General features: G+C 42.0%; 1 protein-coding gene across 6 annotated transcripts in view; it reads left to right on the top strand.

Annotated features, from left to right (window-relative positions):
- The first annotated feature begins 15,473 nt into the window (after positions 1–15,473).
- The window catches only part of gria4b (glutamate receptor, ionotropic, AMPA 4b), a 154,012-nt gene continuing 145,121 nt past the window's right edge, over positions 15,474–24,364 (top strand). For 5 of the 6 annotated variants that reach the window (XM_054754630.1, XM_054754626.1, XM_054754625.1 and 2 more), the window contains exons 1-2: positions 15,475–15,834; positions 21,332–21,490. In XM_054754630.1, the coding sequence (XP_054610605.1) occupies positions 15,744–15,834; positions 21,332–21,490 (250 nt within the window). In that variant the 5' untranslated portion in view covers positions 15,475–15,743. Of the gene's footprint in view, positions 15,835–21,331; positions 21,491–24,364 lie in introns of all 6 variants that reach the window. The other variant, XR_008566350.1, reaches the window with a different exon arrangement.

Raw genomic sequence — 24,364 nt, 5'->3', positions numbered from 1 at the left:
TCAATATGGTTACAGAGCCAACATTTCAACTTCTATGGCACTGATGGAAATCACGGAGGAAATCACTACTGCCATAGACAACAGAAGATGCGCAGCTGCAGTATTCATGGATCTGACAAAAGCTTTCGATACAATTAATCACACTATTTTAATTTCAAAATTAGAAAGGTACGGAATTAGAGGTTTAGTCTTAAATTGGGTTAAAAGCTACCTAGCAAAGAGGAAACAATTTGTAAAGCTAGGAGAATATACATCTGGGAGTCTACACAATACGTGTGGAGTACCACAGGGGTCCATACTGGGACCAAAACTGTTTAACTTGTACATTAACAACATTTGCAAAGTAACTAACAACTTAAAATTGGTCTTATTCGCCGATGATACCACCGCTTTCTGTTCTGGTGAAAGCACACAAGAACTCATTAAAAAGGTCAAGGATGAAATGGTCATATTAAAGTCATGGTTTGACAAGAATAGATTATCTCTGAATTTAAGTAAAACTAAAATAATGCTATTTGGTAATAGTAGAAAGGACACGTACGACCAAATACAAATTAATGGAACGGATATTGAAAAAGTGGAAGAATATAAATTCCTTGGGGTTATAATAGATGAAAAAATGAGTTGGAAATCTCATATTAAATATATACAACAAAAGGTGGCGAGAAATATCTCTATATTGAATAAAGCAAAATATCTTCTTGATCAAAAATCACTCCACACTCTGTACTGTTCCTTAGTATTACCATATCTAACGTATTGTGTGGAGATATGGGGAAATAATTACAAAAGCAATCTTCACTCACTCACTGTACTGCAAAAAAGATCTGTGAGGATAATTCATAATGCCAAGTATAGAGAACATACAAACCCTTTATTTTTAAAATCACAGATATTAAAATTCGCAGATTTAGTACACTTTCAAACCGCTAGAATAATGTATAAAGTTAATAATAACTCGTTACCCAAAAACCTCATACAGTATTTCTCAATCAGAGAGGAGAAATATGATCTTAGAGGAAAATTAAACCTAAAACATTTATATGCGAGAACAACGCTGAAAACCCACAGCATTTCCGTGTGTGGAATTAAATTATGGAACGGATTGAGTAAAGAACTCAAACAATGTACAGAGATGAGCAAATTCAAAAAACAATACAAGCAGTTGATGTTTACTAAATACAAGGCAGAAGAGTCCTGATTGTTCTGTCAGGTTTGTTATTTTATTTTATTTATTTTTTTTATTTTCTATTTTATTTTATTTTATTTTATTTTTTATTTATTTAATTAAATTTTATTTTTTATTTATTTATTTTTATTTATTTATTTATTTATTATTATTATTTTTTTTATAATTTTCTTTGTTGTGTTTAAAAAAAAAAAAAAAAAAAGGAAAGGGAAAAAAAAAGAAAAAAAAAAGCTTTGTTCTTATTTATTTATTTATTTATTTAGTATTGTCATCATTATTATTATTATTATTAATGTTCTTTCTTTTTTTGGGGGGAGGGCTATCTCACCGTTATCTATTATGTGTTATCCTGACTATCACTGAAAACATGACATGGAATCCAGGAAGTGAACTACATGTACTGTACTAGATGTAGAATGGATGGGGGGTAGGATTAAATAAGCTTTGCTTCTTCCTACTCCTTTTGGACATGTGGAACTGTCAAAGAATGATTCACGAGATGTATTCCATTGTAACCTTCATGTTCAAATAAACTAAACCAAACCAAACCAAACCAAAAAAGGTCCACTTCAATAATTTATGACACACAAAACTCAAACTTTGAGTGCAAATTTAGCAATGTATTTTGCCCAAGATTTTGGTCAAATTCTGTCATTTTTTTTGGACCAGTCAGCTCTGTTGGCGTTTACAAGCTTTAATGAAGCTTTTTCTAATAAACAGAAAATCCTCTGCAGACTTTCTTTCCATATATAGGCATCAGCAGACTTCCTTTTGCTTTGCTTTTTAGTGGCCAAGGCCAGTAATGTGTGCCGGAGAAGTTGATTATACTTGATAATTTTGTTCGACTTCATAGCAATCAATCATGAAGTGAATTAATTGACGTTATGGAGGTCAAACAGAGCCTGTCCCAAACATGTCTGCTTGAGCTGCTGTGTTTAAATCCATCCCTGTGTTTGTAAATTGTTAATGGCACTCATGAGGATGGTTTATCCCCGCCTCCATTGGGGATCTACCTGTGGCGTGGATAGCTAGCTTGGACATGTCAGAGACGTAAAATGTCTGCTGCCTCGGAGATGGTTGTTAGCCAGTGAAATGCCCGACTGCAGGGCTCCGATTCCCTCTTGTCTATTGCTGTCACTTCCGATTCATCTCGCTTTCCCCATACTGAACCTCTCCCTCTCTTTACTCTGGTGCTGCTTATTCCTTATTTCCCCTCCATCTACCACCTTCCCCCGGACGCCAGCCCTTCTATTTGACATTAAATTTGGTCATTGATTATTTTTGTGGAGGTGATGCAAAACATCTGACTGGCGAAAGTAGAAAGCATACCCTCCCGGAATGAATCAACAGAAAGTGTGCAGTCCGGCTAAAGAAATCATTTTCATAGTTGTGGAATTTTAAAAATGTTGGCTGAAAATAGTGTGGGAGCACCTTCTCCAAGGATGTTCACTCCTGGCAAAGCTTCCAGTGCTGGCAGCCAGTGGCAGACCCTGGCTCTCATTCAAGGGTAGAGGACATTGAATATCCATTCCAACTCTGGATGAAAACCATCAAAATAAGGCCTATGTACCGTTTAGTGCATGTTGGCAGGCGTTAAGTCTCCTTTGCTAACCTCATCTCTACTCTAAATGCTATAAAAATCACATTACATCAGCAGGCATACTGTTTTAATAAGAAATGTCTAATACAAATTGTCCATGTGATGTGGACTGTTTGCAAAAATTTTACTTCTTAGAAGCTTTTGAACGCAACCGTTTGGATTTATTCACTTGTAGGATACTTTTTATGAGCCACACACACACACACTGACAGCGACATGCATGTGTGGTGGAACAACACGATAGTCACGCCTGATGTGAGCCGGGGAAAACCTGCGTAGGATTCCCATCTGCTCAGCACCACAGTTATGGCTGGGATCCATTCTGTAAAAACTCATTCACAAAGTCAGTCAGAGAGTGTGCGCGCATGTGTGTGAGAGGGACCAACAGCAAAGTTCAAGAAACCTCTCAGTCAACTCACTCGAGTTTATTTTGAACAACCTTGGACCTTTAAAACTCATCTAAGACCGATACAAGAGTCTTAGGGCAAGTTATAAATTGTACACAGACTTTGTCAAGCTGTAAAAGTCAAGAGGCAATGGCATAAAAGCAGTATCTCTCCACGTTTAGCGGTACAAAATCAGTTAGTCTGAGGGTACCACTCCAGTAACAAACCATTCTACCCATAAATATACAATGGTTAGTGTTTGTAACCTTGCCAAAGCCAAACAGGTGCAGGGATGTTCCCAAACTGTAAAAGTCAACACTCAAGGGTAATCAAATGATACATCTGAGGGTGTATTGATAGAAAAATCTCTGAGTACCACCCTAGTGCCACACCTGGTATAGATTGGACCGTTAGGGCAGGCGACAGAATTTTTTTCACAGCCCACTTGATTTGAAATACTATTGGGAACCTAGTGTAACCCGCCCTGTTTCGCACCACCCGCACCGGCTCTCAAACACAGGACCTTCGCAATGGGAGGCGAGAGCGCTGACCACATGGCCAAAAGCCCGGACTGTCGACCGCGTGTTCAGCGCAGCTCTTAAGGCAGAGGGAGTGAGGTTTACCAACGTACACTTGCACAGCCTCACAGGCTGCCGTCCGTTACACTAGTATTTATCTATGTATTTATCTGTACAAACCACTGCATGTGTTGCTGGCAGCAGCGTTGCTCAAGCATCAACAAAGACACTAGCAGACCTCCCAACCTTGAACAAATTTTATGAGCTGCAGAAAAGTCCATCCATCGATCCATCTTCTATGCCGCTTGTCCTCACTCTGGTCACGCGTCTGCAGAAGAGTGTATAATCAGTACATTTGATGTTACCGCCCCAGTGACAAACTATCCCCTCAATATGGAGTCTTGTAACCCACCCAAGGTAACAATCTGTAACTTTTCCAGTACCAAAAAAATTCTAGGTATTTTCCCACGCTATAAAAGTGGTGTATATCAGTCATCCTCAATGTTTTTGTTTTATTTTGAAAAGTGGCCGGATTCTCTCTATGACATCCGTCTCACTTGACGCATGTCCATTGTGCGTGTGCTAACTTTATCTCAGGCCGCACAGATAGACTACTACTGTATTTTTACCCTTTTTCTTTCACCTCATATTTGATGTCAAATGCTGATACTATGTGGGAATGCATAAAGGTAAGTTTTGATGACTTATTGAGTGCTAACGTGCACATTTGTCTCAAGTTAATTCATGCTAGCGCACTGCCTTTTAGCACACACGTCCAACAGCGATGTAATAATCTCTCTGGAAAAACTTGTCTGGAACTTGAACTGGTGGATGGTGAGTCGGCATTCATTTTGTGCTTTTAATTTGATGTTATTCATGTCTTAGTTTTACAAAATACATAACAAATAAGATAAATTAGATCGCTACAATATACGACCTACCTCCTCTCCCCCCACCGCTCTCCACCCCGGTCCGCGGAAGATTTGTGGCAACACAAGCTGGTCCGTGGGTCAAAAAAGGTTGGGGACCACTGGTGTATATAATCTGTACCTTTAGGGGTACCACCCCTGTGACTATTAATAGTATGCTCCTCTGCCTAGTACACCATGTGCTGATTCTTGTATTCCGGTGGATCTGGTTGTAGCCTTACTGGGGCCATAAAGCTCAATGTCTGTTCCCACTGAATTGATGAATCAATGATTCATTCATTATCCAATTAATTGACAACTATTTTGGTATTCGATTTTTTTGATTTACAAATGTAAATATCCTGTTTTCAGCCTCTCTAATGTAAAAATGTTTGAATTTCCTTTGTCATCCATGAAAGCAGACCTATTATCTTTGTATCGGAGTAGGGCTGTCCCACCTCATCGTTGAGCATGACCTGATGAAGCCTGCTCGGATGAGAGGTGAAACGTCTTCTAAGACAACTTGAACAGTCCAGTTGCAATTCAATGCCCTGATGAATGAGAATACGCTCGGGCATATTATCTTTCTGTTTGTCTGCGTGTACACTGCGTGTTTCAATAAGAAATAATGTAAATCCAATCACAGTCGACACGTCCTAACACAGACACATGCATGGTGACCTACCAGCTGCTCGACGTGGTCACACCGCTCATGCCAGAGGGCGGGACCTTCATGTCTGTGGACTGTCTGTACCAGGGATGGACTGGGACAAAAATTTCGCCTTTGAATTTTTAGTCCAGACCAGGTCACTACAGTCTGCACGCGCATTCTGTGCCAGCTCACCCCATTGATGTACATACAAACACACAAGTCCTTAATCACACCACTATGCTAAACAATATCCCTTTACTGTATATTCTGGAGCTGTGAATACATGAGTGAAATCATTTATGGGTGGACTCACTGGGCTCTCTGGTGAGATCGTGTCCACAGGAGATCACAAATCTGGGCATGAAAAGCAGACGAATAATGTGAAGTAGTTCTGAACAAGATTACATGCAAAATAAAAATTCTGCATGCAGTCAGAACTTTGACTAGTTGACTTAAGTACGGAAAACAATAATATAACTATCTGATTTTATTTTACAGTATTATTGTAACAGTAGTGTTTTAGTCATTGTAACTATCAAGGAACATAAACACTGACTGAAAAAATATGTAAAGCATAAATATATAACTATAATAATATATAAATATATAAGCATACATTTTTACGTTAGTGTCTTTCATGATGCAAATTTGACTGTGGGCATTGAAATAGGAGAATGTTGACACTTGAACTCTGCAGGTGACATGACTGGGGCGGATGTCATTATAGGTAGAAATGGTTACAAAGTGTAAAAACAGCAGACGTACATGCTCAAAACACATCATATTGCAACATGTGACTTGTAAGCTTAGAGATTGCATCACTTCAGTGCTTCATAAAAGCAACTCATCAATGAATCAGTACAGTATGCTTATTGTTTTCCAATACTTTGGATAACTAGATTTAACGATAACATACCACACTATGTTTGCTATGTATTATGTCCAGTAAAGTTCTTAGACGGGCCACAAGGTGGTCTAGTGGTTAGCATGTTAGCCACACAGTCATAGTCAGGAGATCGGGAAGACCTGGGTTCGAATCTCTGTTGGACATTTCTGTGTGGACTTTGCATGTTCTCCCCGTGCGTGGGTTTTCTCCGGGTTCTCCAGTTTCCTCCCACATTCCAAAAACATGCATGTTAGGTTAATTGGCGACTCTAAATTGTCCATAGGTATGAATGTGAGTGTGAATGGTTGTTTTTCTATATGTGCCCTGCGATTGGCTGGCGACCAGTCAGCTGGGATAGCATACCCCAGCATACCCCCCGACCCTAATGAGAAGCGGTGTAGAAAATGGATGGATGGATGGAAACTTCATAGACAGTTATAAGCAAGCGTTTTGAGTGGCAGTTGGGTTTCCTCCACCACACGGATTCAAATATTAAATGTAAATAAAACGCCTGATATTAAAATCAGTTTAGTTTCCATGGCCCAGGCAGAACAAACGGCCAAGAATTTAATAACTTGCAGAGAGTGAAATGAACGTGAACTCCTGGCCAACTAGCAAAACACCATGGAGAATATCCCTGCGCTCATAGAGTGACAGCGGGGATGAGCAATCACAGGTTAGCAAGATACGGAAAGAGCCAATCCACGAGCTTGTGGGCGGTCTTTGACTTCCTCTTGGTCTTAGTGCCTGGCATGTATCAATTCCCATTTAATATAGTGTACCAGTAAAGCGTAGCAAGAAATCACTAAATAAACGGTCGTTCATTGGCCCATTTTTGGTCTGCCCACCAGGAAACCTCCCAGTACTCGTGATGGCCAATCCACCCCTGGTCTGCACTGTTCTGCACACATGTCTGACGGCCCAGATGAAAGATTTTTCGACATCAGTGACATCTCAACCACTCATATGTATTTTGATCACAAACGTGCAGCTGCCTTTGTGTTTTTGACATCATCACAACAAACGTTTTTCATGACTGGCTACTCCACGCATTTCCCTCACTAAGTCACATGACATGCACTGGAAAGATTTGGATCGTTTTGTTTATGACTGTGACAAGCTGACTGATGGGAAACCAATGAAGGATTCTGGACTTTTATTCAAGCCAGCTGCACAGTTGCAGGCTCCACTGTTGGCCATCAGTCATGCTGGCACACGATGGGCCATCTACGCCCACATTTCAAACCCTGGTGAGGTCTCTTCTCTCCTCCAGGATCTGCCGTCCCATTTATGGGCCACCCACAAATATGACGTGGGCCTGATCAAAAACAGTGAACCCGTGCAGCTGACTCCTAAATCTTCTTTTCAACCACACAGATGTCAATACCTTCCGCCCAAGGGCGGGGCAGGGAATTGCGCCTGTTTTCAATTTGCTGTTCAAAGCTGGCATTATTATACCTTGCGACATCTCCCCATCTCAAACCCCAACATTCCCAGTCAAGAAAATCCGACCTCTGGGTCAACCCACTGAATGGCATTTTGTACAAGACCTGCATGCTGTTAATGATGCAATCATTCCTCTCGCTCCTCAGGTACCTAATCCTTTCACCATTTTGTCGCAAATCCCTTCCAGTTCCTGCTGGTTCTCTGTCGTCGACCTCACTGATGCATTCTTTTTTGTAGTGGTATGCTCCAGCTTTCAATTTTGGTTTGCTTTCTCTTTCCGCGGTAAGAACTACACGTGGACACGCCTCCCTGAAGGCCTCACGTGTAGTCCTTGCTACTTTTTACTCTCTCACACAGCCTCGACTCGCTCATTCTACCCGACGGTTCCGTGTTACTCCAAAATGTTGAGGACCTTTTGATCGCATCTCCTTCCCACGAGCAATGTGAAAAAGCCACCTTGTTGCTGCTCCACCATCTCACTGCTGAGGGCAACATGGCCTCTCTTTCCAAACTGCAGTTTGTCAAACAGGAAGTTGTGATTTTATGCCATGTCATCCTCCCTGTAAGTCTCTGTCTCCACCTCACATCAAAGCCATCGTCAAGATTCCCAAACCTGTCCCTAAAAAGCAGGTTCTTTCTTTTCTAGGCATACTGTCGCTGCTTCATTCCCAACTATTCGGAACTCGGAACATGGTTTTCCCCGCCTGCCTCCGTGCTGTTGCTGACTGCGAAGAAGCCATTGCTGCTACATGTGACATCACTTGTTATGCTCCCATTACTTTATTCGCTCCTCATTGTGTCTCTTCCATCTTCCTGACGTCACAGTCAAGCGCTGCAAGGCTATCGGGCTGCCCTCCTGCGCTGCTAAAAGATGGCGAACCACACACTCGTGTCACCGCCCTGCAGTTTGCACCCCCTGCCCTGATCTTTCTGATTTTCGCTTGAAAATCCAAGCCTTGTGTTCTACGTTGATGGCTCTGCTTCACGCAACCCCGACACAGGCTCCATCCTTGTGGAGCATCTCAGTATGTACGACTTTTTCTGATCCCATCGCCTAGGGCAACACCCGTGCTGACCAAGACCAAGGCCACCACTCGTCGTCCTATTTCCGGTTGCTATCCTTGCTGACCTCCGGCAGTTTGTCTGCCCTGAGGACAGTCATCTTTGGCTTCAGGCTGGTGCGTCCCTTGTCGAAAGAGTAACCCTCGTCTGCCCCGTCGACTTTTCCATCCTTATCCTAAGTTGACATATGGGTTAGACCATGTGTCTATAGTGGGGATGTGTAATGCCATTGAAGAATAATGGTTCACCAAAGGCTTTTCTGTTTTTGCTGACCAATTTTGTAAAAATTGCCCGATTTGTGCACAATGCAATCCAGGTTATCTGAATCCACTGTCGTCACAAACTGCTCATCCTGGTGCAGAGTATTCTTTTCAACATTTGATGATTGGACCTCATTGAACTGGATCCCTACGAGAAAAAGAAACATTGTCTGGTGATAGTTAACATGCTGTCGACGTGGATAGAAGTATTTCCCACAAAACACCAATCAGAATCTGCTGTAGCCAAAACATTGCTAACAGAAATCATTCCCCGCTGGGGAATATCAGAAAAGCTCTCATCAGACAATGGTTCTCACTTAGCATACCAGGAAGCGTGTGATTGCCACTCTTCCCCGAGAAGCATCTCATCCTCTGCACAACATCCGGTCTGGTGACTACGTGCTGGTAAAAAACAGCTGCAGAATTGGCGACATCAGCGGTGGTTGGGCCCCTTCCAGGTGCAAGTGACCACTCACACAGATGATCCAGTTACTGAGCGTGCCACCTGGCCCCACACTGCAAGCCACTCCCCCTGCACCCCTGTATGGAGTGCAGTGACCCGTCCCGCGGCCACACTTGCAACGACGACCATGGAACACTGTTAGTGTCATTGTTAGCTCACACACACACCTGAAGCACATGCTAGTAACCTCTGCTTCTTAGGTCATAGATAAATGCATCATTAGACACACAGAAGAGACAAGCGACACGCATACACCCATTTGTGGCGGAAGCTGACGACATCACCTGACAGTCCAGCTCATCTAGTCACCCGCTTTCCAGCGACATCCTCGTCGAAAGACCTGATTGCTGCCCAACACGCCCTTGGAACCCCTGGCGTCGCACCAGATGTCCAAAGTGGGCGCTCCTGCTCATTGGGCTGTGCGTCTCCATCATCATTGTGTATTTCCCTTGCTGTGGTTTCAACGTTTGCCCCCACCTGATCTGAAAGCCACGTCCACTCCCAAAAACAGACACGAGCAGCGGTCCCAATGGTGATTCATGAAGTATTGTTTTAAACCTTCTAGTGTAACAGTACAGATGTTTTCACTGTGTCTTGTAAATATTAATTTGTTTCTGAAATAGGTCAATGTAATGTATGACCTGAAGGGGTGGATTGTAGTGGCAAAATGAACATTTCCATTGTATGAACTTTCGCTCTGTTTTGATCCAATTCTTTTTGAGTGAAAGGTGACTATAGGGGTGTTATTTACTGTCTAGAGGGCTCTAGTAATGTTAAAAGCGTATTTAGAAGGTTGTAAACAGGTTTTCTATGCTCTACCAAAATATTCCATTTATAAAAAAAGAAATCCTATTTCGAAGACATTCATGTATCAAGGTTGGGTCTGGAACCAATTAACCGCACTCAATGAGGGATTACTGTACCTCCCCCAGGGCTAGAGAAATTCAGTGCTACGTTAACACTGTGGGTTATGATGCTTGATTTGGATTTTTTTTTAAAATTCAATCTTTTTATAAAGTTATTCACATGACCAATTAAATGCAATTCATATTTGTGTGTAATGTGAATGCAAGGAGTTCAGGAAGTGACGCGCATGTGCACAAAGCACGACGTCACGTGTGTGAGTGTGTTTACGTAGCTAAACATGTATTCTCAGACCTGGCACATTTGTGGTAATTTCAAGGAGTCGACATTTTCTGGAACAAATTATTTTGCGAAGGAGATTAAGAAAGAAGAGGGCAAGAATTTTGGCTGTGGCAGTTTGTGGGGAACTTGCTGTGATGTCTGTTCCGAGGAGTCGGAGCCAGGAGTGGTGGGACATAAACGTGAGCCGCTTCACTGACACACATTTTAAAAAATGAATCAAGATGCCTACATCTGTCAGTACAAAAAAATCTAAACTAACCTGTAAAAGCCCAGATATGATCCCAAGTAGTAGAAATCAACAGCCATCGGAATATCATCAGTGCTTTTAACGGCACCGCTAGTAGCCCTTACAACCTGAATGGTACAGAATAGCACTTCATAGAGCCTTTTTTGTATTCCAAGGTAAAGGGCTGTGCTTTTTCCAGGACCAAAAGCATCTTGGTACGGTCAAGGCTAATGTACTGTATAAAACAGGGGTGTCCAAAATGCAGCACGCAGCTGTGTGTGTGTGTTTTTTTTTTAATGGCCCTTGGCACATTGTAAAGATACAATAAAACGGGAAAACTAAAAAAGAAAACAGCAAAAATGGAAGAAATGAGCAGTAATTTTATGAGAATAGTCAAAATTTTAGGAGAATGTTATAATCAGAAAAAATGCGGTATTTTTTAATTATAAATATATACATTTTAGAAGCATAAAATTTAAATGTATAATATAATGAAAACATTTTTTTTTCTTTGAAGTCAAAATATTATGAGAAACTAAACCAACAATAAAGATGCAACTTATGGAAAATTAGGATGTGAAAAGTTAGATTTCGAGAATGAAATAAAAAATATTTGAGCATAAGTCATCATATTAGGAAAAAAGGATTCACAAGAATATAGCTGAAATGTTTGTAAAATAAAGAAAATAAAGAAAAATCTTAAATTAAATGGGAAAAAAGTGCAATATAAGGGTCAAGTTCAATAATACATTTTTTCGCCTATAAACGCAAAGCTTCAGATAGAGGCTGTTTTCTTTAAATATAGTAGCCTCCAATTGATTTGTTCTAAACTTTAGGAATTTGTGTTTCAAACAGAAAAGAAGGACAGAGTAAGAAGCCAAAAATTTACCACTTCCACACAGAATGAGAGAACATGTTATGGCTGACTCCATCCAGCATTAAGGTAATGCTATCGTAAACATGACAATGTAACTAGCAACTTAAGCTGAGTGGCCTGTGGTGGCAGTGGGGTCATGGCATGGGCAGGCGCGTATGTTATGGACAACAAACACAGGTGTGTTCTATTGATGGCATTTTGAAGATAGCGAGCATGTTTGGGATGCTCTGGATCGGTGTATATGATATTTGAGGCAAGTGGTGGTCACACTGACTGGTTTTCGGAACCCTCCGGACCACCACCCAATACAGTTAAACTTCACATTTTGGAGGGGCCTTTTATTGTGGCCAACCTAAGGCACACCTGTGAAATAATCATGCTGTGTCAGCATCAGATTATGAATCATGAATGATGAATGCACGCTGACACAGATTTAGACAGATTTGTGAACAATATTTGAGAGCGTTAGGACTTTCGTGTTCATAGGAAAAGTTTTACATCTTTGAGTTCAGCTCATGAAAAATGGGAGCAAAAACAAAAAGGTTTATATTTTTGTTGAGTATATGTGAGCTGTATCTAATTTTTGTCAGTGTACAATAACGATTTTTTCTAATGCGACCCTGGCCTCGTCCGTATGTAGATATAAATGCGATATGTATCTGATGCTACTGCAGTATGAACGGTCAGGTAGCATATATCCAACATCTGAGAATACGTCATGGAAAGGCGTGGTTTATCGTGCAAGACTTGGATAAAGGTACTCACCGATGTGGGAAAAAGATTCAAGATTCAAGATTCAAGAGTTTTATTGTCATGTGCATGGTAAAACAGCAGTTATACCACGCAATGAAAATCTTATTCTGTTCATACTCCCAAGAAAAGAAAGAAAACACAAGAAAGAATAAGAACATAAGAAACATAAACACATAAACATATATACCAATAAATTAAGCAACAACAACAGAAGAGACATTAATACAGATAAATAATACAAATAAATAAATAAATAAATAAAGTGCTATGAGTGTGTGCGTGTGTTGCGTGCGGCGTGTGCGAGTGCCTCGTTGAGAAGCCTGATGGCCTGTGGGTAAAAGCTGTTTGCCAGCCTTGTGGTCCTGGACTTCAAACTCCTGTAGCATCTGCCTGACGGTAGGAGTGTGAATAATGAGTGTTGTGGATGTGTGCTGTCCTTGATGAGGTTGTGTGTTCTGCGTAGGACTCTAGTTTTATAAATGTCTTGCAGTGAGGGGAGGGCTGCCCCAACAATGTTCTGTGAGGTCTTGATCACCCGCTGGAGTGCCTTCCTATCGCGTGTTGTACAGTTACCGTACCAAACAGTGATGGAGGCGGTAAGGACACTTTCGATAGTGCATCTGTAGAAGCAACTCAGGATTGTGGTGGACATGCCAAATTTCCTCAGTCTTCTCAGGAAGTACAGTCTCCTTTGGGACTTCTTCATAATTTGTTGGGTGTTGTGAGACCAGGTGAGGTCCTCGCTGATGTGTGTGCCAAGGAACTTGAAGGTTTTCACCCTCTCCACCTCAGTCTCATCAATAAACAGGGGTTTATGCGGCTCCTTTTCCCTTGTTCTTGGGTCAATGATCATCTCTTTAGTCTTATCTGTATTGAGAAGGAGATTGTTAGCACGACACCAAGCTATGAGGTCCGCCACCTCTCTTCTGTATGATGTTTCAACACCACCAGTGATCAGTCCGATGACTGTAGTGTCATCCGCAAATGTAATGATGCTGGTGTTGTTCTGGGAGGCCACGCAATCGTAGGTGAAGAGCGTGTAGAGGAGTGGACTCAGCACACACCCCTGTGGGGTCCCAGTGCTCACAATTCTTGAGCTGGATGTGTGGTTGTGGACTCTGACTGACTGGGGCCTGCCTGTGAGAAAGTTAAACACCCAGTTACAGAGGGAGGGAGACAGGCCAAGTGTGAGGAGCTTATTTGTGAGTTTGTGGGGGCAGACTGTATTAAAAGCAGAGCTATAGTCTATAAATAGCATTCTGACGTATGTGTCCTGGCCTGTAGGTGAGAAAGGGCTGTGTGGATGGCAGTGTTGACTGCATCATCCGTGGACCGGTTCTGGCGATATGCAAACTGTAGAGGGTCCACAGTTGCCGCCGGGATGCTCTTTTTGATGTGGGTCATGACTATTCTTTCAAAGCACTTCATAACAATAGGAGTGAGTGCTATAGGGCGATAGTCATTCAAGCAGGTCACGTTGCTCTTCTTGGGTACGGGCACTATGGTTGTGGACTTAAAGCAGGTCGGTACAGATGCTTGTGCAAGCGACAGGTTAAATATGTCAGCAAGCACATCAGCTAGCTCTGATGAGCAAACCCGAAGTGAACGTCCTGAGATGTTGTCTGGGCCTGCTGCTTTTCGTGGGTTTGTTTTGTTTAGAACCCTGCGCACATCAGATGTCACCATGAGAGGTGAGTCCTGTGTGCTCCCCAGGTTCAGCCACCCTCTCTGCTCATCAGGAGTTTGGGTGTCAAAGCGGGCATAGAAAAGTCCTTCTTCTCTTCCAAAAATTATTTTTAAAAAGGTGTTAGAGAGGCAGCTCTTGTCAGTGTCTCACCACTCCTGCCTCCGACATTCACCCATACGCTCTTTGGAACAGAGGTGGCAGCAAGTTGTCTACGAACTGCAGTAGTCAAAATTCTTGCCTTCTTTCTTCTTAATCTCCCACACGGAATCATTTGGTTGAGAAAATATTGACTCGCGTTGCACAAAATCCTTGAAATTGCCACAAACACGTTCAGGAGAGCACACTTGTAATGTGCGGGTGGATACTAAAATATGAATACTTCCGATGCCAGCTTTTCATGCTCTACAAGTCAATTCTGAAATCCAAATTTTGATCCTTCAGATACATGATTTTGTCTTTTTTTTGTTTTTTTTTTTACTTCAAGGTGTAAAATAAATCAAATTGCAATGATGTCTTGATTCTTTATGCTATAATTTGAAATATTGGACACTACTTTTTTAAATTTACCAGACACATTAGATCAGGGGTCTGCGATTGTCTGGCAACCAGTCCAGGGTGTACCCCGCCTGTCGCCCGAAGTCAGCTGGGTTAGGCTCCAGCATGCCCCCGCGACCCTAATGAGGAAGAAGCGGTATAGAAAATGGATGGATGGATGGAGCCAATCAATGACCCTGCTGGAGTAACTGGTTGGAGAAAAAACCTGCAGTGTTTCAGCCCTCCATTGACACATGTGCATTACATATAGTTGCACATAGTATCGCCGATACCAGCCTGAATTTTACCCAGTATCGGATCTGAAATGAAATCAGATGCACGGCACATCACTAGCGCAAGTGATGTTGTGCTTTTGCGTGTGCGCGTCACTTTCCGGACGCTTTGCGTTCACATTTACAAGTCTCTTTTTTTTGGGTGTGAACATAGCCTTTGTCACTTACAAATTCGCCTTTTGTATGGAAATTAAAATAAATGAAACTAATTTTTGTCAGTGCAGTACAAGGATGAGGAGGGCCCCAATGGCTGTGTTTGCCCTGGGCCCCCAAATGACGAAATACGCCCCCGCTGATGGGTCATATATGGTCCATGTGCCACAAGTTTCCCACCACTGCTTTATGTAATGTTGACTCCAATGTAGCACAGCAAAATACAGAAAATACTATGCTGCTTCTTCTTTATGAATAATAATTTGTCCTTTTGGTTTATTTATTTATTTATTTACTTTAGGGGTCGTCCCTCCTGCCTGGTCCTCTTCCAGACTCACTGGCTGCCTCTGGCTGGTGCTCACCCCATCTCCCTCCCCCAGTTCTCCATCCTCCTCCCCTTTACTCCCTCCTCCTCTTCCTCATTTTGGTGGCGCTGTGCGCAAAGCTCCAGCGCCGGACTGGACTGGACTGGACGCAGTTTGTCGGTCCAAACGAGAGCCGCTGCAAGGAAAAGGGGGGGTTGGTGGTGGCCCACAATGCTCCAAAAACGGGGGGGAAATAATCAGACATGGATATTTAAATGCTTTCCAGCGGTTTCTCTCTTGTTTCTTTTTTCCCCCCTCCAAATTTCCTCCTGATTTAGATGTTGCTGCTGTTTAATTAGAGCTGCTCCATGTCTCCCATCACTTTATAACCGCCACAAGATGAGGATTTCTTCTCGCCGCTGGTTTTTGTTGATATTTTGGGGCTTGTGGGGACTGTCGCTGGGTGCTTTCCCGAGCAGCGTTCAGATCGGTAAGTGCAAAGAAATACTGTTTCAATTGCAAGATTGGACCGTGCGTGAGTGTGAGTGTGAGTGTGAGTGTGCGTGTGTGTGCGTGGACGTCCGATGTCAGGAGTGGCGAATGTGCGTGTTTTTTCATTCCCGCACACAAAATTTCAGTGTTCTTCCGTGCACATGTGCGAATGAGGTTTAGACACAAACCTTGATGGGCTTGTGTGCACGCTTTAACACACACCCTTGCAGGCGAAGCGCACTGCAGCAAAGTGAGCGTTTTCTCCATGCAGCCTGCATGTGCATTTAACGTGTGTGTGCGTGGGCTGCAATTAACCAATATCGTCTAATAACTTACCTTTTGCCTCACTTAAATCTACAAGATAACGGAGAAGAGAAGCGAAGTGTAACCCTCACAGATGTACTCTAAATAATGACTCTAAAGGAAGTCATGTTCTTGATTCGATTGACTGAAACTGACTTTTGGGGGCTGTTTTTTTTCCATCTCCTGCACTCCCGCCACAAGCTGTTCTCGGGATTCTTGTTGTCTCTTTACATTATGTGATGCTCTACAGTACCTCCAGGGAGATCAGAGGTCAGGTTGTGTTATGGAAGCACACACTGCTGGACCGAGAGGCTACTAAAGCGAGGTGGTGGTTCTTTTCAGTTGAAGTAAAACTAAAGCCATGTGGATGATGCAGTTATTTCATCGCTAAGCATTCTAAGGGTATGTTGACTCAACAAAAAACGAGTCAAAAGGGGAGGTTTTCTTTGCGTTTATCCACATAAAACGACTGCAAATGCTGTAATGCGCATGCCAGGCCACTAGTTGGTGACATCACTTTGTAAAATAACTATACACGCATGCACAGCTATCGCACGGTCTTGGGGACAGATTTGGTCTGTTTATACTGCATCATATCATATCATATCATATCATATCATATAATATAATATATATATTGCCTGTGAGCTATGAAAGTCATGTGACATAGTAGCATTGCTGCTAATGCTAACTGTCCCCTGTTTCGACCCCCGCCAGTAGATCTGCAGTTGGGTAGTCGTTTAAGAGACAATAACCAAGTAATATGAGTGGTAGACCCCAAATAATGTCACCGGCCCTGAGCCGGAGAATCCGGTTGGCTGCCCGTCAAGACACGGGACCATCCTCGGCCTGAATGAAGGTTGTTACTGGTGCCAAGTGCAGTCCAATAACCATAATAATAATAATAATGGATTGATTTTATATGGCGCCATTTTACAAGGGACCCAAAGCACTTCACAGTGAAGTGACCCCATTATACATGCACTACTCAGTCACACACTGATGGTGGTTATCTACATCTGTAGTCACAGCTGCCCTGGGGTAAACTGACGGAGCCAAGGTTTGTGAAGTGTCTATGACAATGTCAGGCTAATCAATCCATCACATCCACAAAAGTCTCAAGTATCCTCTGATTCAACATAAAAAAATAAAGTTGATGGTAGTTTGGTAGTCAACCCCAGAAATACAGGGGTGTGAAAAGTGTCACTTGTGTGAGAAATATGCAAAAAATTAAGAAATCAGGAAGGGGAATAAACACTTTTTCACACCATTGTTTGTATGTTTGCGGTGAATTTGTCCAAAATCTTTAAAAAATTCTTGTGAAAACAACCTCCGACTTGAGATGTGGGACGCACACAGTTTTGCCCATGAAGTAAACGTTACTGAGCTGAATGTCATTCCTCCTTGAAGCGCTTCCACTTTATTATTATGCATAACCTGACACATCTGTATTGCGCACTGCCACAGAGCTGCTGCTGCAGCACTTTCTTTCATCTTTTGGAGCCGACCGACCGCTGAGTTATTATCCAATGCGTGTTTACTTGAAGTGTTCCGCCATCTAAAAACATGACTTGAAGCGAAAACGCTCGAGAATTAACTGTTCTTTTTTTTTTGTTTGTTTGTTTTTTTTTTGTCTCACATGGTATTCATGCAGCTTTACTGAAACTTCAGCAGTGACATTTATTGGTTCTCTAATAAGGAATTAGCATGCATTTGCTAGCAAATGTAGGTTTAAGGAGGTCAACCGTTAAAAAAAACAAAAGCATACTGACATTTCACTCTAAATGACATTTGCACGTTCCCTCTCATATGAAATATGGCCCTAGGATACGTTTTGAAATGTGAAACCAACTGCCTCCGAACCTGAAAATACCTTTGACATTTGCACATCGAATAAACAAATGAACATCTTTAATGAGGAGCTTTGTACATGAACGACCTTGTAATGTAACATTTGCCGAGTAAAGCTAAATTACTATTTGGATGCCTGGATTTTCCCCTTACACAAACTTTAAGTGGAATTTGTGGCTGGATGGATGGGGACATTCATCTTTCCCAGTTGATGCATCAGCTTGTGACTTTGTTGATCCCTTCGTATTTCCCCTCGGGTTCCTCCAGCAGCTTGACATTTATCATTCCCGGTGAATGGCCAGCGCAGGATTGGATGGATTGCTGTGACATGTGGCACAGATGTTCACGCGTCCCACGGGATACTCTGGTAAACCCCGGACGGACTGTGTCACCCAGAGACGTCATTGCATGGGTAGAAGATGGTGAACGAATGAGCCCAAACTGTGAAATGTACTTACGTACGTCCTTGATTGTATCAGTAATTAACATGGTGCTCATATCTGTTTACCTCTTACTCCACAACATCAGAAGGTTTCCCTTGGAATACCCACATGGTCTAGCTGTTGGGATGTAATAGCCACTATTCCCTTGCCGTCCAGTCGTTAGGATCCCTGGTTTAAGATGAAGTACGCTAGGGTCTCGCTGCAGTTAGAGTTCCTGATTTAGGATGGGTCCTTTTGTTTAAGATGCTTTTGTTCTAGCAGTTTGGATTCCCGGTTTTAAGGCGAACTAGCCAGATGTCCGATATGGTCTAGCAGCTACGGGTCCTGGTTTAGGGTGGAATAGTCATTGGTCTCTTTTGGTCTCGTAGTGGTGGTCACTGGTTTCAGATGGATTAGCCATCCCTTTTGGCCTGGGGGGTTCAGGTTCTTGATTTAAGGGGCTGTCCACATGGGAACGTTTTCAGATCGCAAAGACAAAGTATTTTATCGTTTCGGCTTTTCCTCCACATGGCAACGGCATTCTGGGTGCCCTGAAACTGTATCATTTTTTTACAATGACTTCCAGAGTGGGAAAAATCTGATAATGCTGGCTTGTTGTTGCTGTGTAGACAAGCTAACGACGACAACGGACTTATGCGCATGTATTCGTTTTTCTTCAGTAGTTTGTGAGTGACGTGGTTCTGTGTGTCTGTTTACAGCGCCACATGTAGATGTGATCCGAAGGCCGTGTGGATGTGACTATTTACTGATCTGACGATCTGACGCTATGTCCACATGATTTTATTTTTTCGACCAAGGATGTTTCTCGTGTGGAAGGCAAAAGTCCAGTTTGGTCTAGTGGTTAGGGTAAGTTCTGGTCTCAGTCAGGGCCCCTGGTTTAGAATAGAATAGTCACAGGTCTGATTCAATGTAGTTGTTGTCCCTAGTTCAAGATGATGTAAGAGGTAACAGTCACTATTCCCTTTTGGTCTCGGGGTTTGTATTCCTAAGTTAAGACGGAATAGTCACTGGTCCTTTTCGGTCCATGGTCTGTGACGAAATAAACACGCTTCTGACTATCTAGCTGTTACGGTCCAAGTTTGAGGATGAAGGTTGAGTCCTTTATGGTCCATCATCAAGATTTCTTGGTAGATCATATAGGCATACAGTATGACAAGTCCGGTATAGGCTAGAAATTAGAGCTGCACCAAAGTTGGGATGTTTGTTTTGAAAATGGCCCTGCAGGTTATATTCCTACCAAAGTCTTTGTAACTTGTACTTCGTAACAAAGTAAACACATCGGCTTCCCCGCTGCATTTGTGTACCTTTTCTTTTTCTTTTAGAGTCGATATCGCCATATTTGTCTAAATGCGAGCCATCTTCGTCTACTGCTGCTTCATAGTGATGCGTGCGCTTCCTTGTTGCCCCCTGCTGAGCGGAGGAAGCACTGCATGAACGAGCACTTCTCTACTGTAGTTAGACTGAAAGCTTTACATTATTTGGGTGATGGGGCGAGCCCGAATGGGCTTACTGATGACCTGGGTTCTGGCCATTAGTATCCATAGACAGAATAGGCTTAAGTCCCCCATGGCCTCTTGGCTTCTGTTCCTGTTTTCTAATCTTGAGCCAAGATGGGATAGTTGTCTTTCCCATATGGTCTAGAGCAGGGGTCTTCAATTATCCTTGAGTAAGGTCTCCTAATGCAGTTTTTCCACATTGAAGGTCCAAACCTGATTTTGCCTTAAATTGCATCAAACAAGGTAAATTACCAATGATATAGGTACTACATGTACGTGTATACATATACAGTACGTATGTAAATATGAGTTTGGATGCAGTAGTAATATTAAACCAGGATAATTAATGAAAAAAACAATAATAAAAGTGATATAATAATACGTAATGATAAATGTTATTTACCTTTGAAGAGGAGTGGTCGAGCATACGTCGTTGGTTGTGGTGGAGGAGGAGGAGTTATTGAAAAAAAGGACAAATGGTGGTCGTGGTTAGACTCTTCTAAAAGAGGTAGTGTTCTGTGGGTGGTGTAGAATTAAGCAGGCCTATTAACTCTTCATAATCTTTAATCACACGCTCTGTCCGGGTTGTATCATAAAACTCTTGGCCTTCCTCTCTCCTCTTCCTCGTCTTCCTGTATCTTTTGGTCCCATTAGCAGTGTCACAGTGCCCTCTGCTGGTCAAGTATGTACCAGTATAAATATGGACTTATAGGGCAAAACACATGAAGAAATAGACCAGTCGGCTTGTGTTCGTATCTCCGAATGTTCGCACGTTGGATGTTCTTTAGTAGGGGACTTAGTGTATTTTTTAAGTTGGATAAAACTGCTCTGGTTTCTCATAAAATAATAATTTAATAAGTGTCTCTTGAAAAGAAAAGCTGCAACAGTGCATCCTCTGTTAGAGTGATTTCCAGGTTGTTGATGTAGCTGACATTGGGATTTGCTTGATTTTGTTGCACAGTTGATTATTTTTTTTTTTACATTTGAGTAAGGTCTCAAAAGTGGTCCTTCACAAATTTCCCGTCAGTGAAGGATGTTTTGTTTTGCCTCAATGTCCATGCAGTCCTTTCAACACTCATTTGCGCGTTGCTGTGCAACTTCTCCTCGAATGATCTGTGTTTTGTCTCGTAATGGCGGGTCACATTTCTGCTTTTGACCAGCGCTACACTTTCAGAGCATGTCAGGCGGTTTGGCACTGAATTCTGGCAGAATGAACATACAGTGGTGTGAAAAAGTGTTCCAAGGGCCCTTGGAAAATAGGTAAATATTAAAAATAAACTTTTGGGCAGGTGGATTTGTATTCGTAGTAAAACTGCAGCTGGTCAGTCTGGAAATGGAGCCTTCCTTACTTTCTTGCACCCTTCATCCGACATGTATTTGTCCCCTCCACCTGCCTCTGCAGGCGGACTCTTCATCAGAAACACGGATCAGGAGTACACCGCGTTCCGCTTGGCCATCTTCCTGCACAACACCAGCCCCAATGCCTCGGAAGCGCCCTTCAACCTGGTGCCTCACGTGGACAACATTGAGACGGCAAACAGCTTCGCCGTCACCAACGCCTGTAAGTTGCTCTCACGCTCTGTCCTGTTACTGTTTACTGATGCAAGCTGATGTCCATAATAAGGTTGTTTTAATTAGATCAGGGGTGTCCAAAGTTAAGCCGAGGGGCCATTTGCAGCCCGAGGCTGTTTTTTGAATTTTTTTTTATTGGCAGCACATTTAAAAAATATAATTCAACATGACAACAACAACAACAAAAAAACGGCAGCAAAAGTGGAAAAGTCTGCAGTAATTTTACAAGAATAAAGTCAAAATGTTAACATAAAAAGTCTAAAAAGAAAAAGTCGTAATTTTACCAGAATAACGTTGTAATATTATGAGAGAAAATATTTGAAATCTTAAAAGTTTTTTTTAAGTTGTAATATTATGACAAACAAAACAACAAAGTTGTAATTTTTTTTAAATTAGGTTGTGAAAAAATTTATAATGTTACGAAAATAAAGTCAAAATATTATGGTAATAAAGTCATAATTACGAGAATAAAATTTACAAGAAAAAGTTGAAATAGTTGGGGGGGAAAAATAGCATCAATGGAGAAAAACGGTTGTAATTTTATTAGAATAAAGACAAAATATTAAGAAAAACAGGTTTTGTAACACGGGTAGAAAAAATTCGTAATATTACTAGGAAAAAAAAACATTTTCGTAGGATAGAGTTGAAATATAAATTTTTGTTTAAAGGGGACCTATTATTCTAGTTTTGGGGCCTTTGTATTGAATTCTGGCCTCCTATAGAGCAGCTCCACATGGTAACCTGCACAGAAAGCTTTCTAGATCTTCCAGAATCTGCACCTCTTCCTGCAGTGTTTCCTTGGGTTTCCTGCCTCCCGCCCAAACAGTCTGTGTAATTTACTCCCCCCTCGGCCCTCCCCCAGGTACGCCTCCCGCCGAGCGCACTCCACTGTGATTCATCACACTCCCAAGCTCTCCTGAGGACTTCCGGACAGCTTCCGAACCCCTTTTGTCCGATTACTTAAACAAAATAAACAGTTAGGACGCTGATAAATTGTTACTTACAGCTTGCTCTTCTGACTCTTCGACACGGCCAAGTAATGTTGGGAAGGCGTCGGACTTCAGCAACAGTTTGGCGGATAGTCCGGCTGGGAAATGCCGTTGACAGATGAGCATATTTTTCACTCGCTGGCCGGGAATCAGCAACTCCAACCACCTGATGCTTGCCTCTTTAGGCAAACCCGAACAAACATTTCCTGGGATCCATACGTGCTAACACGGGAAACAGAGCAGAGTGAAGCAGAGCGTTGGGGCAAATGTTATATTATGGGGATAAAGTCAAAGTCAAAAGATTATTAAAGAAGGAAGTTGACTGAAGACTGAAGTTGATAATAATAATAATAATGTGTTGCTTTACAAAATATCCAAGTGGCAAAGTAGCATCCTTTTATTTTTCAATCTGTGGCCCTCGCTGGCAAAACCTTTGGACACCCATGAATTTCTGTAGATGATAATACACTTTTGGTTTTGCCTTAATCGAGAAAAGCACCATTTTTTTTTATCTGGTGTTAGCTAGCTGAGCTGTACAGTACGATGCTGTCAGGGTGTGTTAAATGTTGTAAAGCTTGCTAAGCTACGCTATAACTGAAACATGGATAGGACTTTGTTCTAGTGTCATGAAAGGGGGACGTCCCTGTTCGTTAACTCATGTTGAGTTGTGTGGCGTGTGCGTGTGTGTGTGTGTGTGTGTGTGTAATGATGAGACTGTGCCACCACATATGACGTGTGCAAAGATAACCACACACACATGCACAGACACTCCCTAATTGAAGTAGATGGTGTTTTTTAGTGACGATTCCCAGTGAAACAGCCTCCTTGGTTCTGGCTGTGTGTGTGTGTGTGTGTGTGTGTGTGTGTGTGTGTGTGTGTGTGTACATTGGGGTTGGGGTTCCAGCAAAGGTCCATAAAACACTGCAGCTGAATGAATGTCTTGCACTGTCTGTGGTGTGGTTTGCTGTTAGAAAAATCAATGTGTAAACTAAGCAGAGAATGAAGTGCCGTCACGTACGGTACGGCCTGCCAATCGAAGGTCAGTTTATTTACGTCTGTGTCTGTTTTTGGGACAGAAGCATTTTGAGATATGAGATAGCACTATTTTCACATTCTGCGGGTTTCATATACGCTATATCGTATACGTCTTACAGTTAACCTGACAGTTGTACTATACAGCAGTTCCTCGTCACGTGACGCTTCAAAATCCGCAGCTATTTGAATTAATAAATCATCACTGTTTTGTGGTCAAATGTTTTTTGTTTTTTTTATAATGTAAATATATATTTTTTTTACAAATGCAGATCATTTCCCGGTTTATTAATCACACACCCACTTATTTGAATTTCACTGTCTTTATATTATTATCTCTTTTGCATATCTTAATCTTACTTTTTCAATATTTATTTATTTTTCCAGTGTTTGTGTATATGTACAGTGAGAGAAGTCAGTATACGAGTATACTTGGCCAATAAAGCTCATTCTGATTCTGAATGCGGCCTATTAGTAAAAAAACCCAAAACAAAACACATTTTAAGCAAATTTAGCATATTTTTTTGCCTAAAGTAAGCATTTTCAAGTACAAAAATGGCTAAATGAAGTAAAATACAAATATAAGGCTAAAGGGAATGATAGTATTCTATCATTCTCTAGTATTCTAGGTGTGAGTAATGTCACTGTAATGTTCAGTAAGATACACAAGCACCAGACTTGATTGCGGAACAACAGGCTTTTACTGCAGCTTTGAATTATCTCACAACGGGGCACAATAATCCCTAATAAAAACACTTCTGTTGCGGCCGTATCGCACGGCAAACTCGACTCTGAAACCCCGATGTCACTTCTTGTCCCCATGGATGACTGGTATTAAACAC

The sequence above is a fragment of the Dunckerocampus dactyliophorus genome, chromosome 16 (genome assembly GCF_027744805.1).
Source record: "Dunckerocampus dactyliophorus isolate RoL2022-P2 chromosome 16, RoL_Ddac_1.1, whole genome shotgun sequence".
Classification (NCBI taxonomy): Eukaryota; Metazoa; Chordata; class Actinopteri; order Syngnathiformes; family Syngnathidae; genus Dunckerocampus; species Dunckerocampus dactyliophorus.
This window is presented reverse-complemented; position numbering and strand designations above follow the sequence as displayed.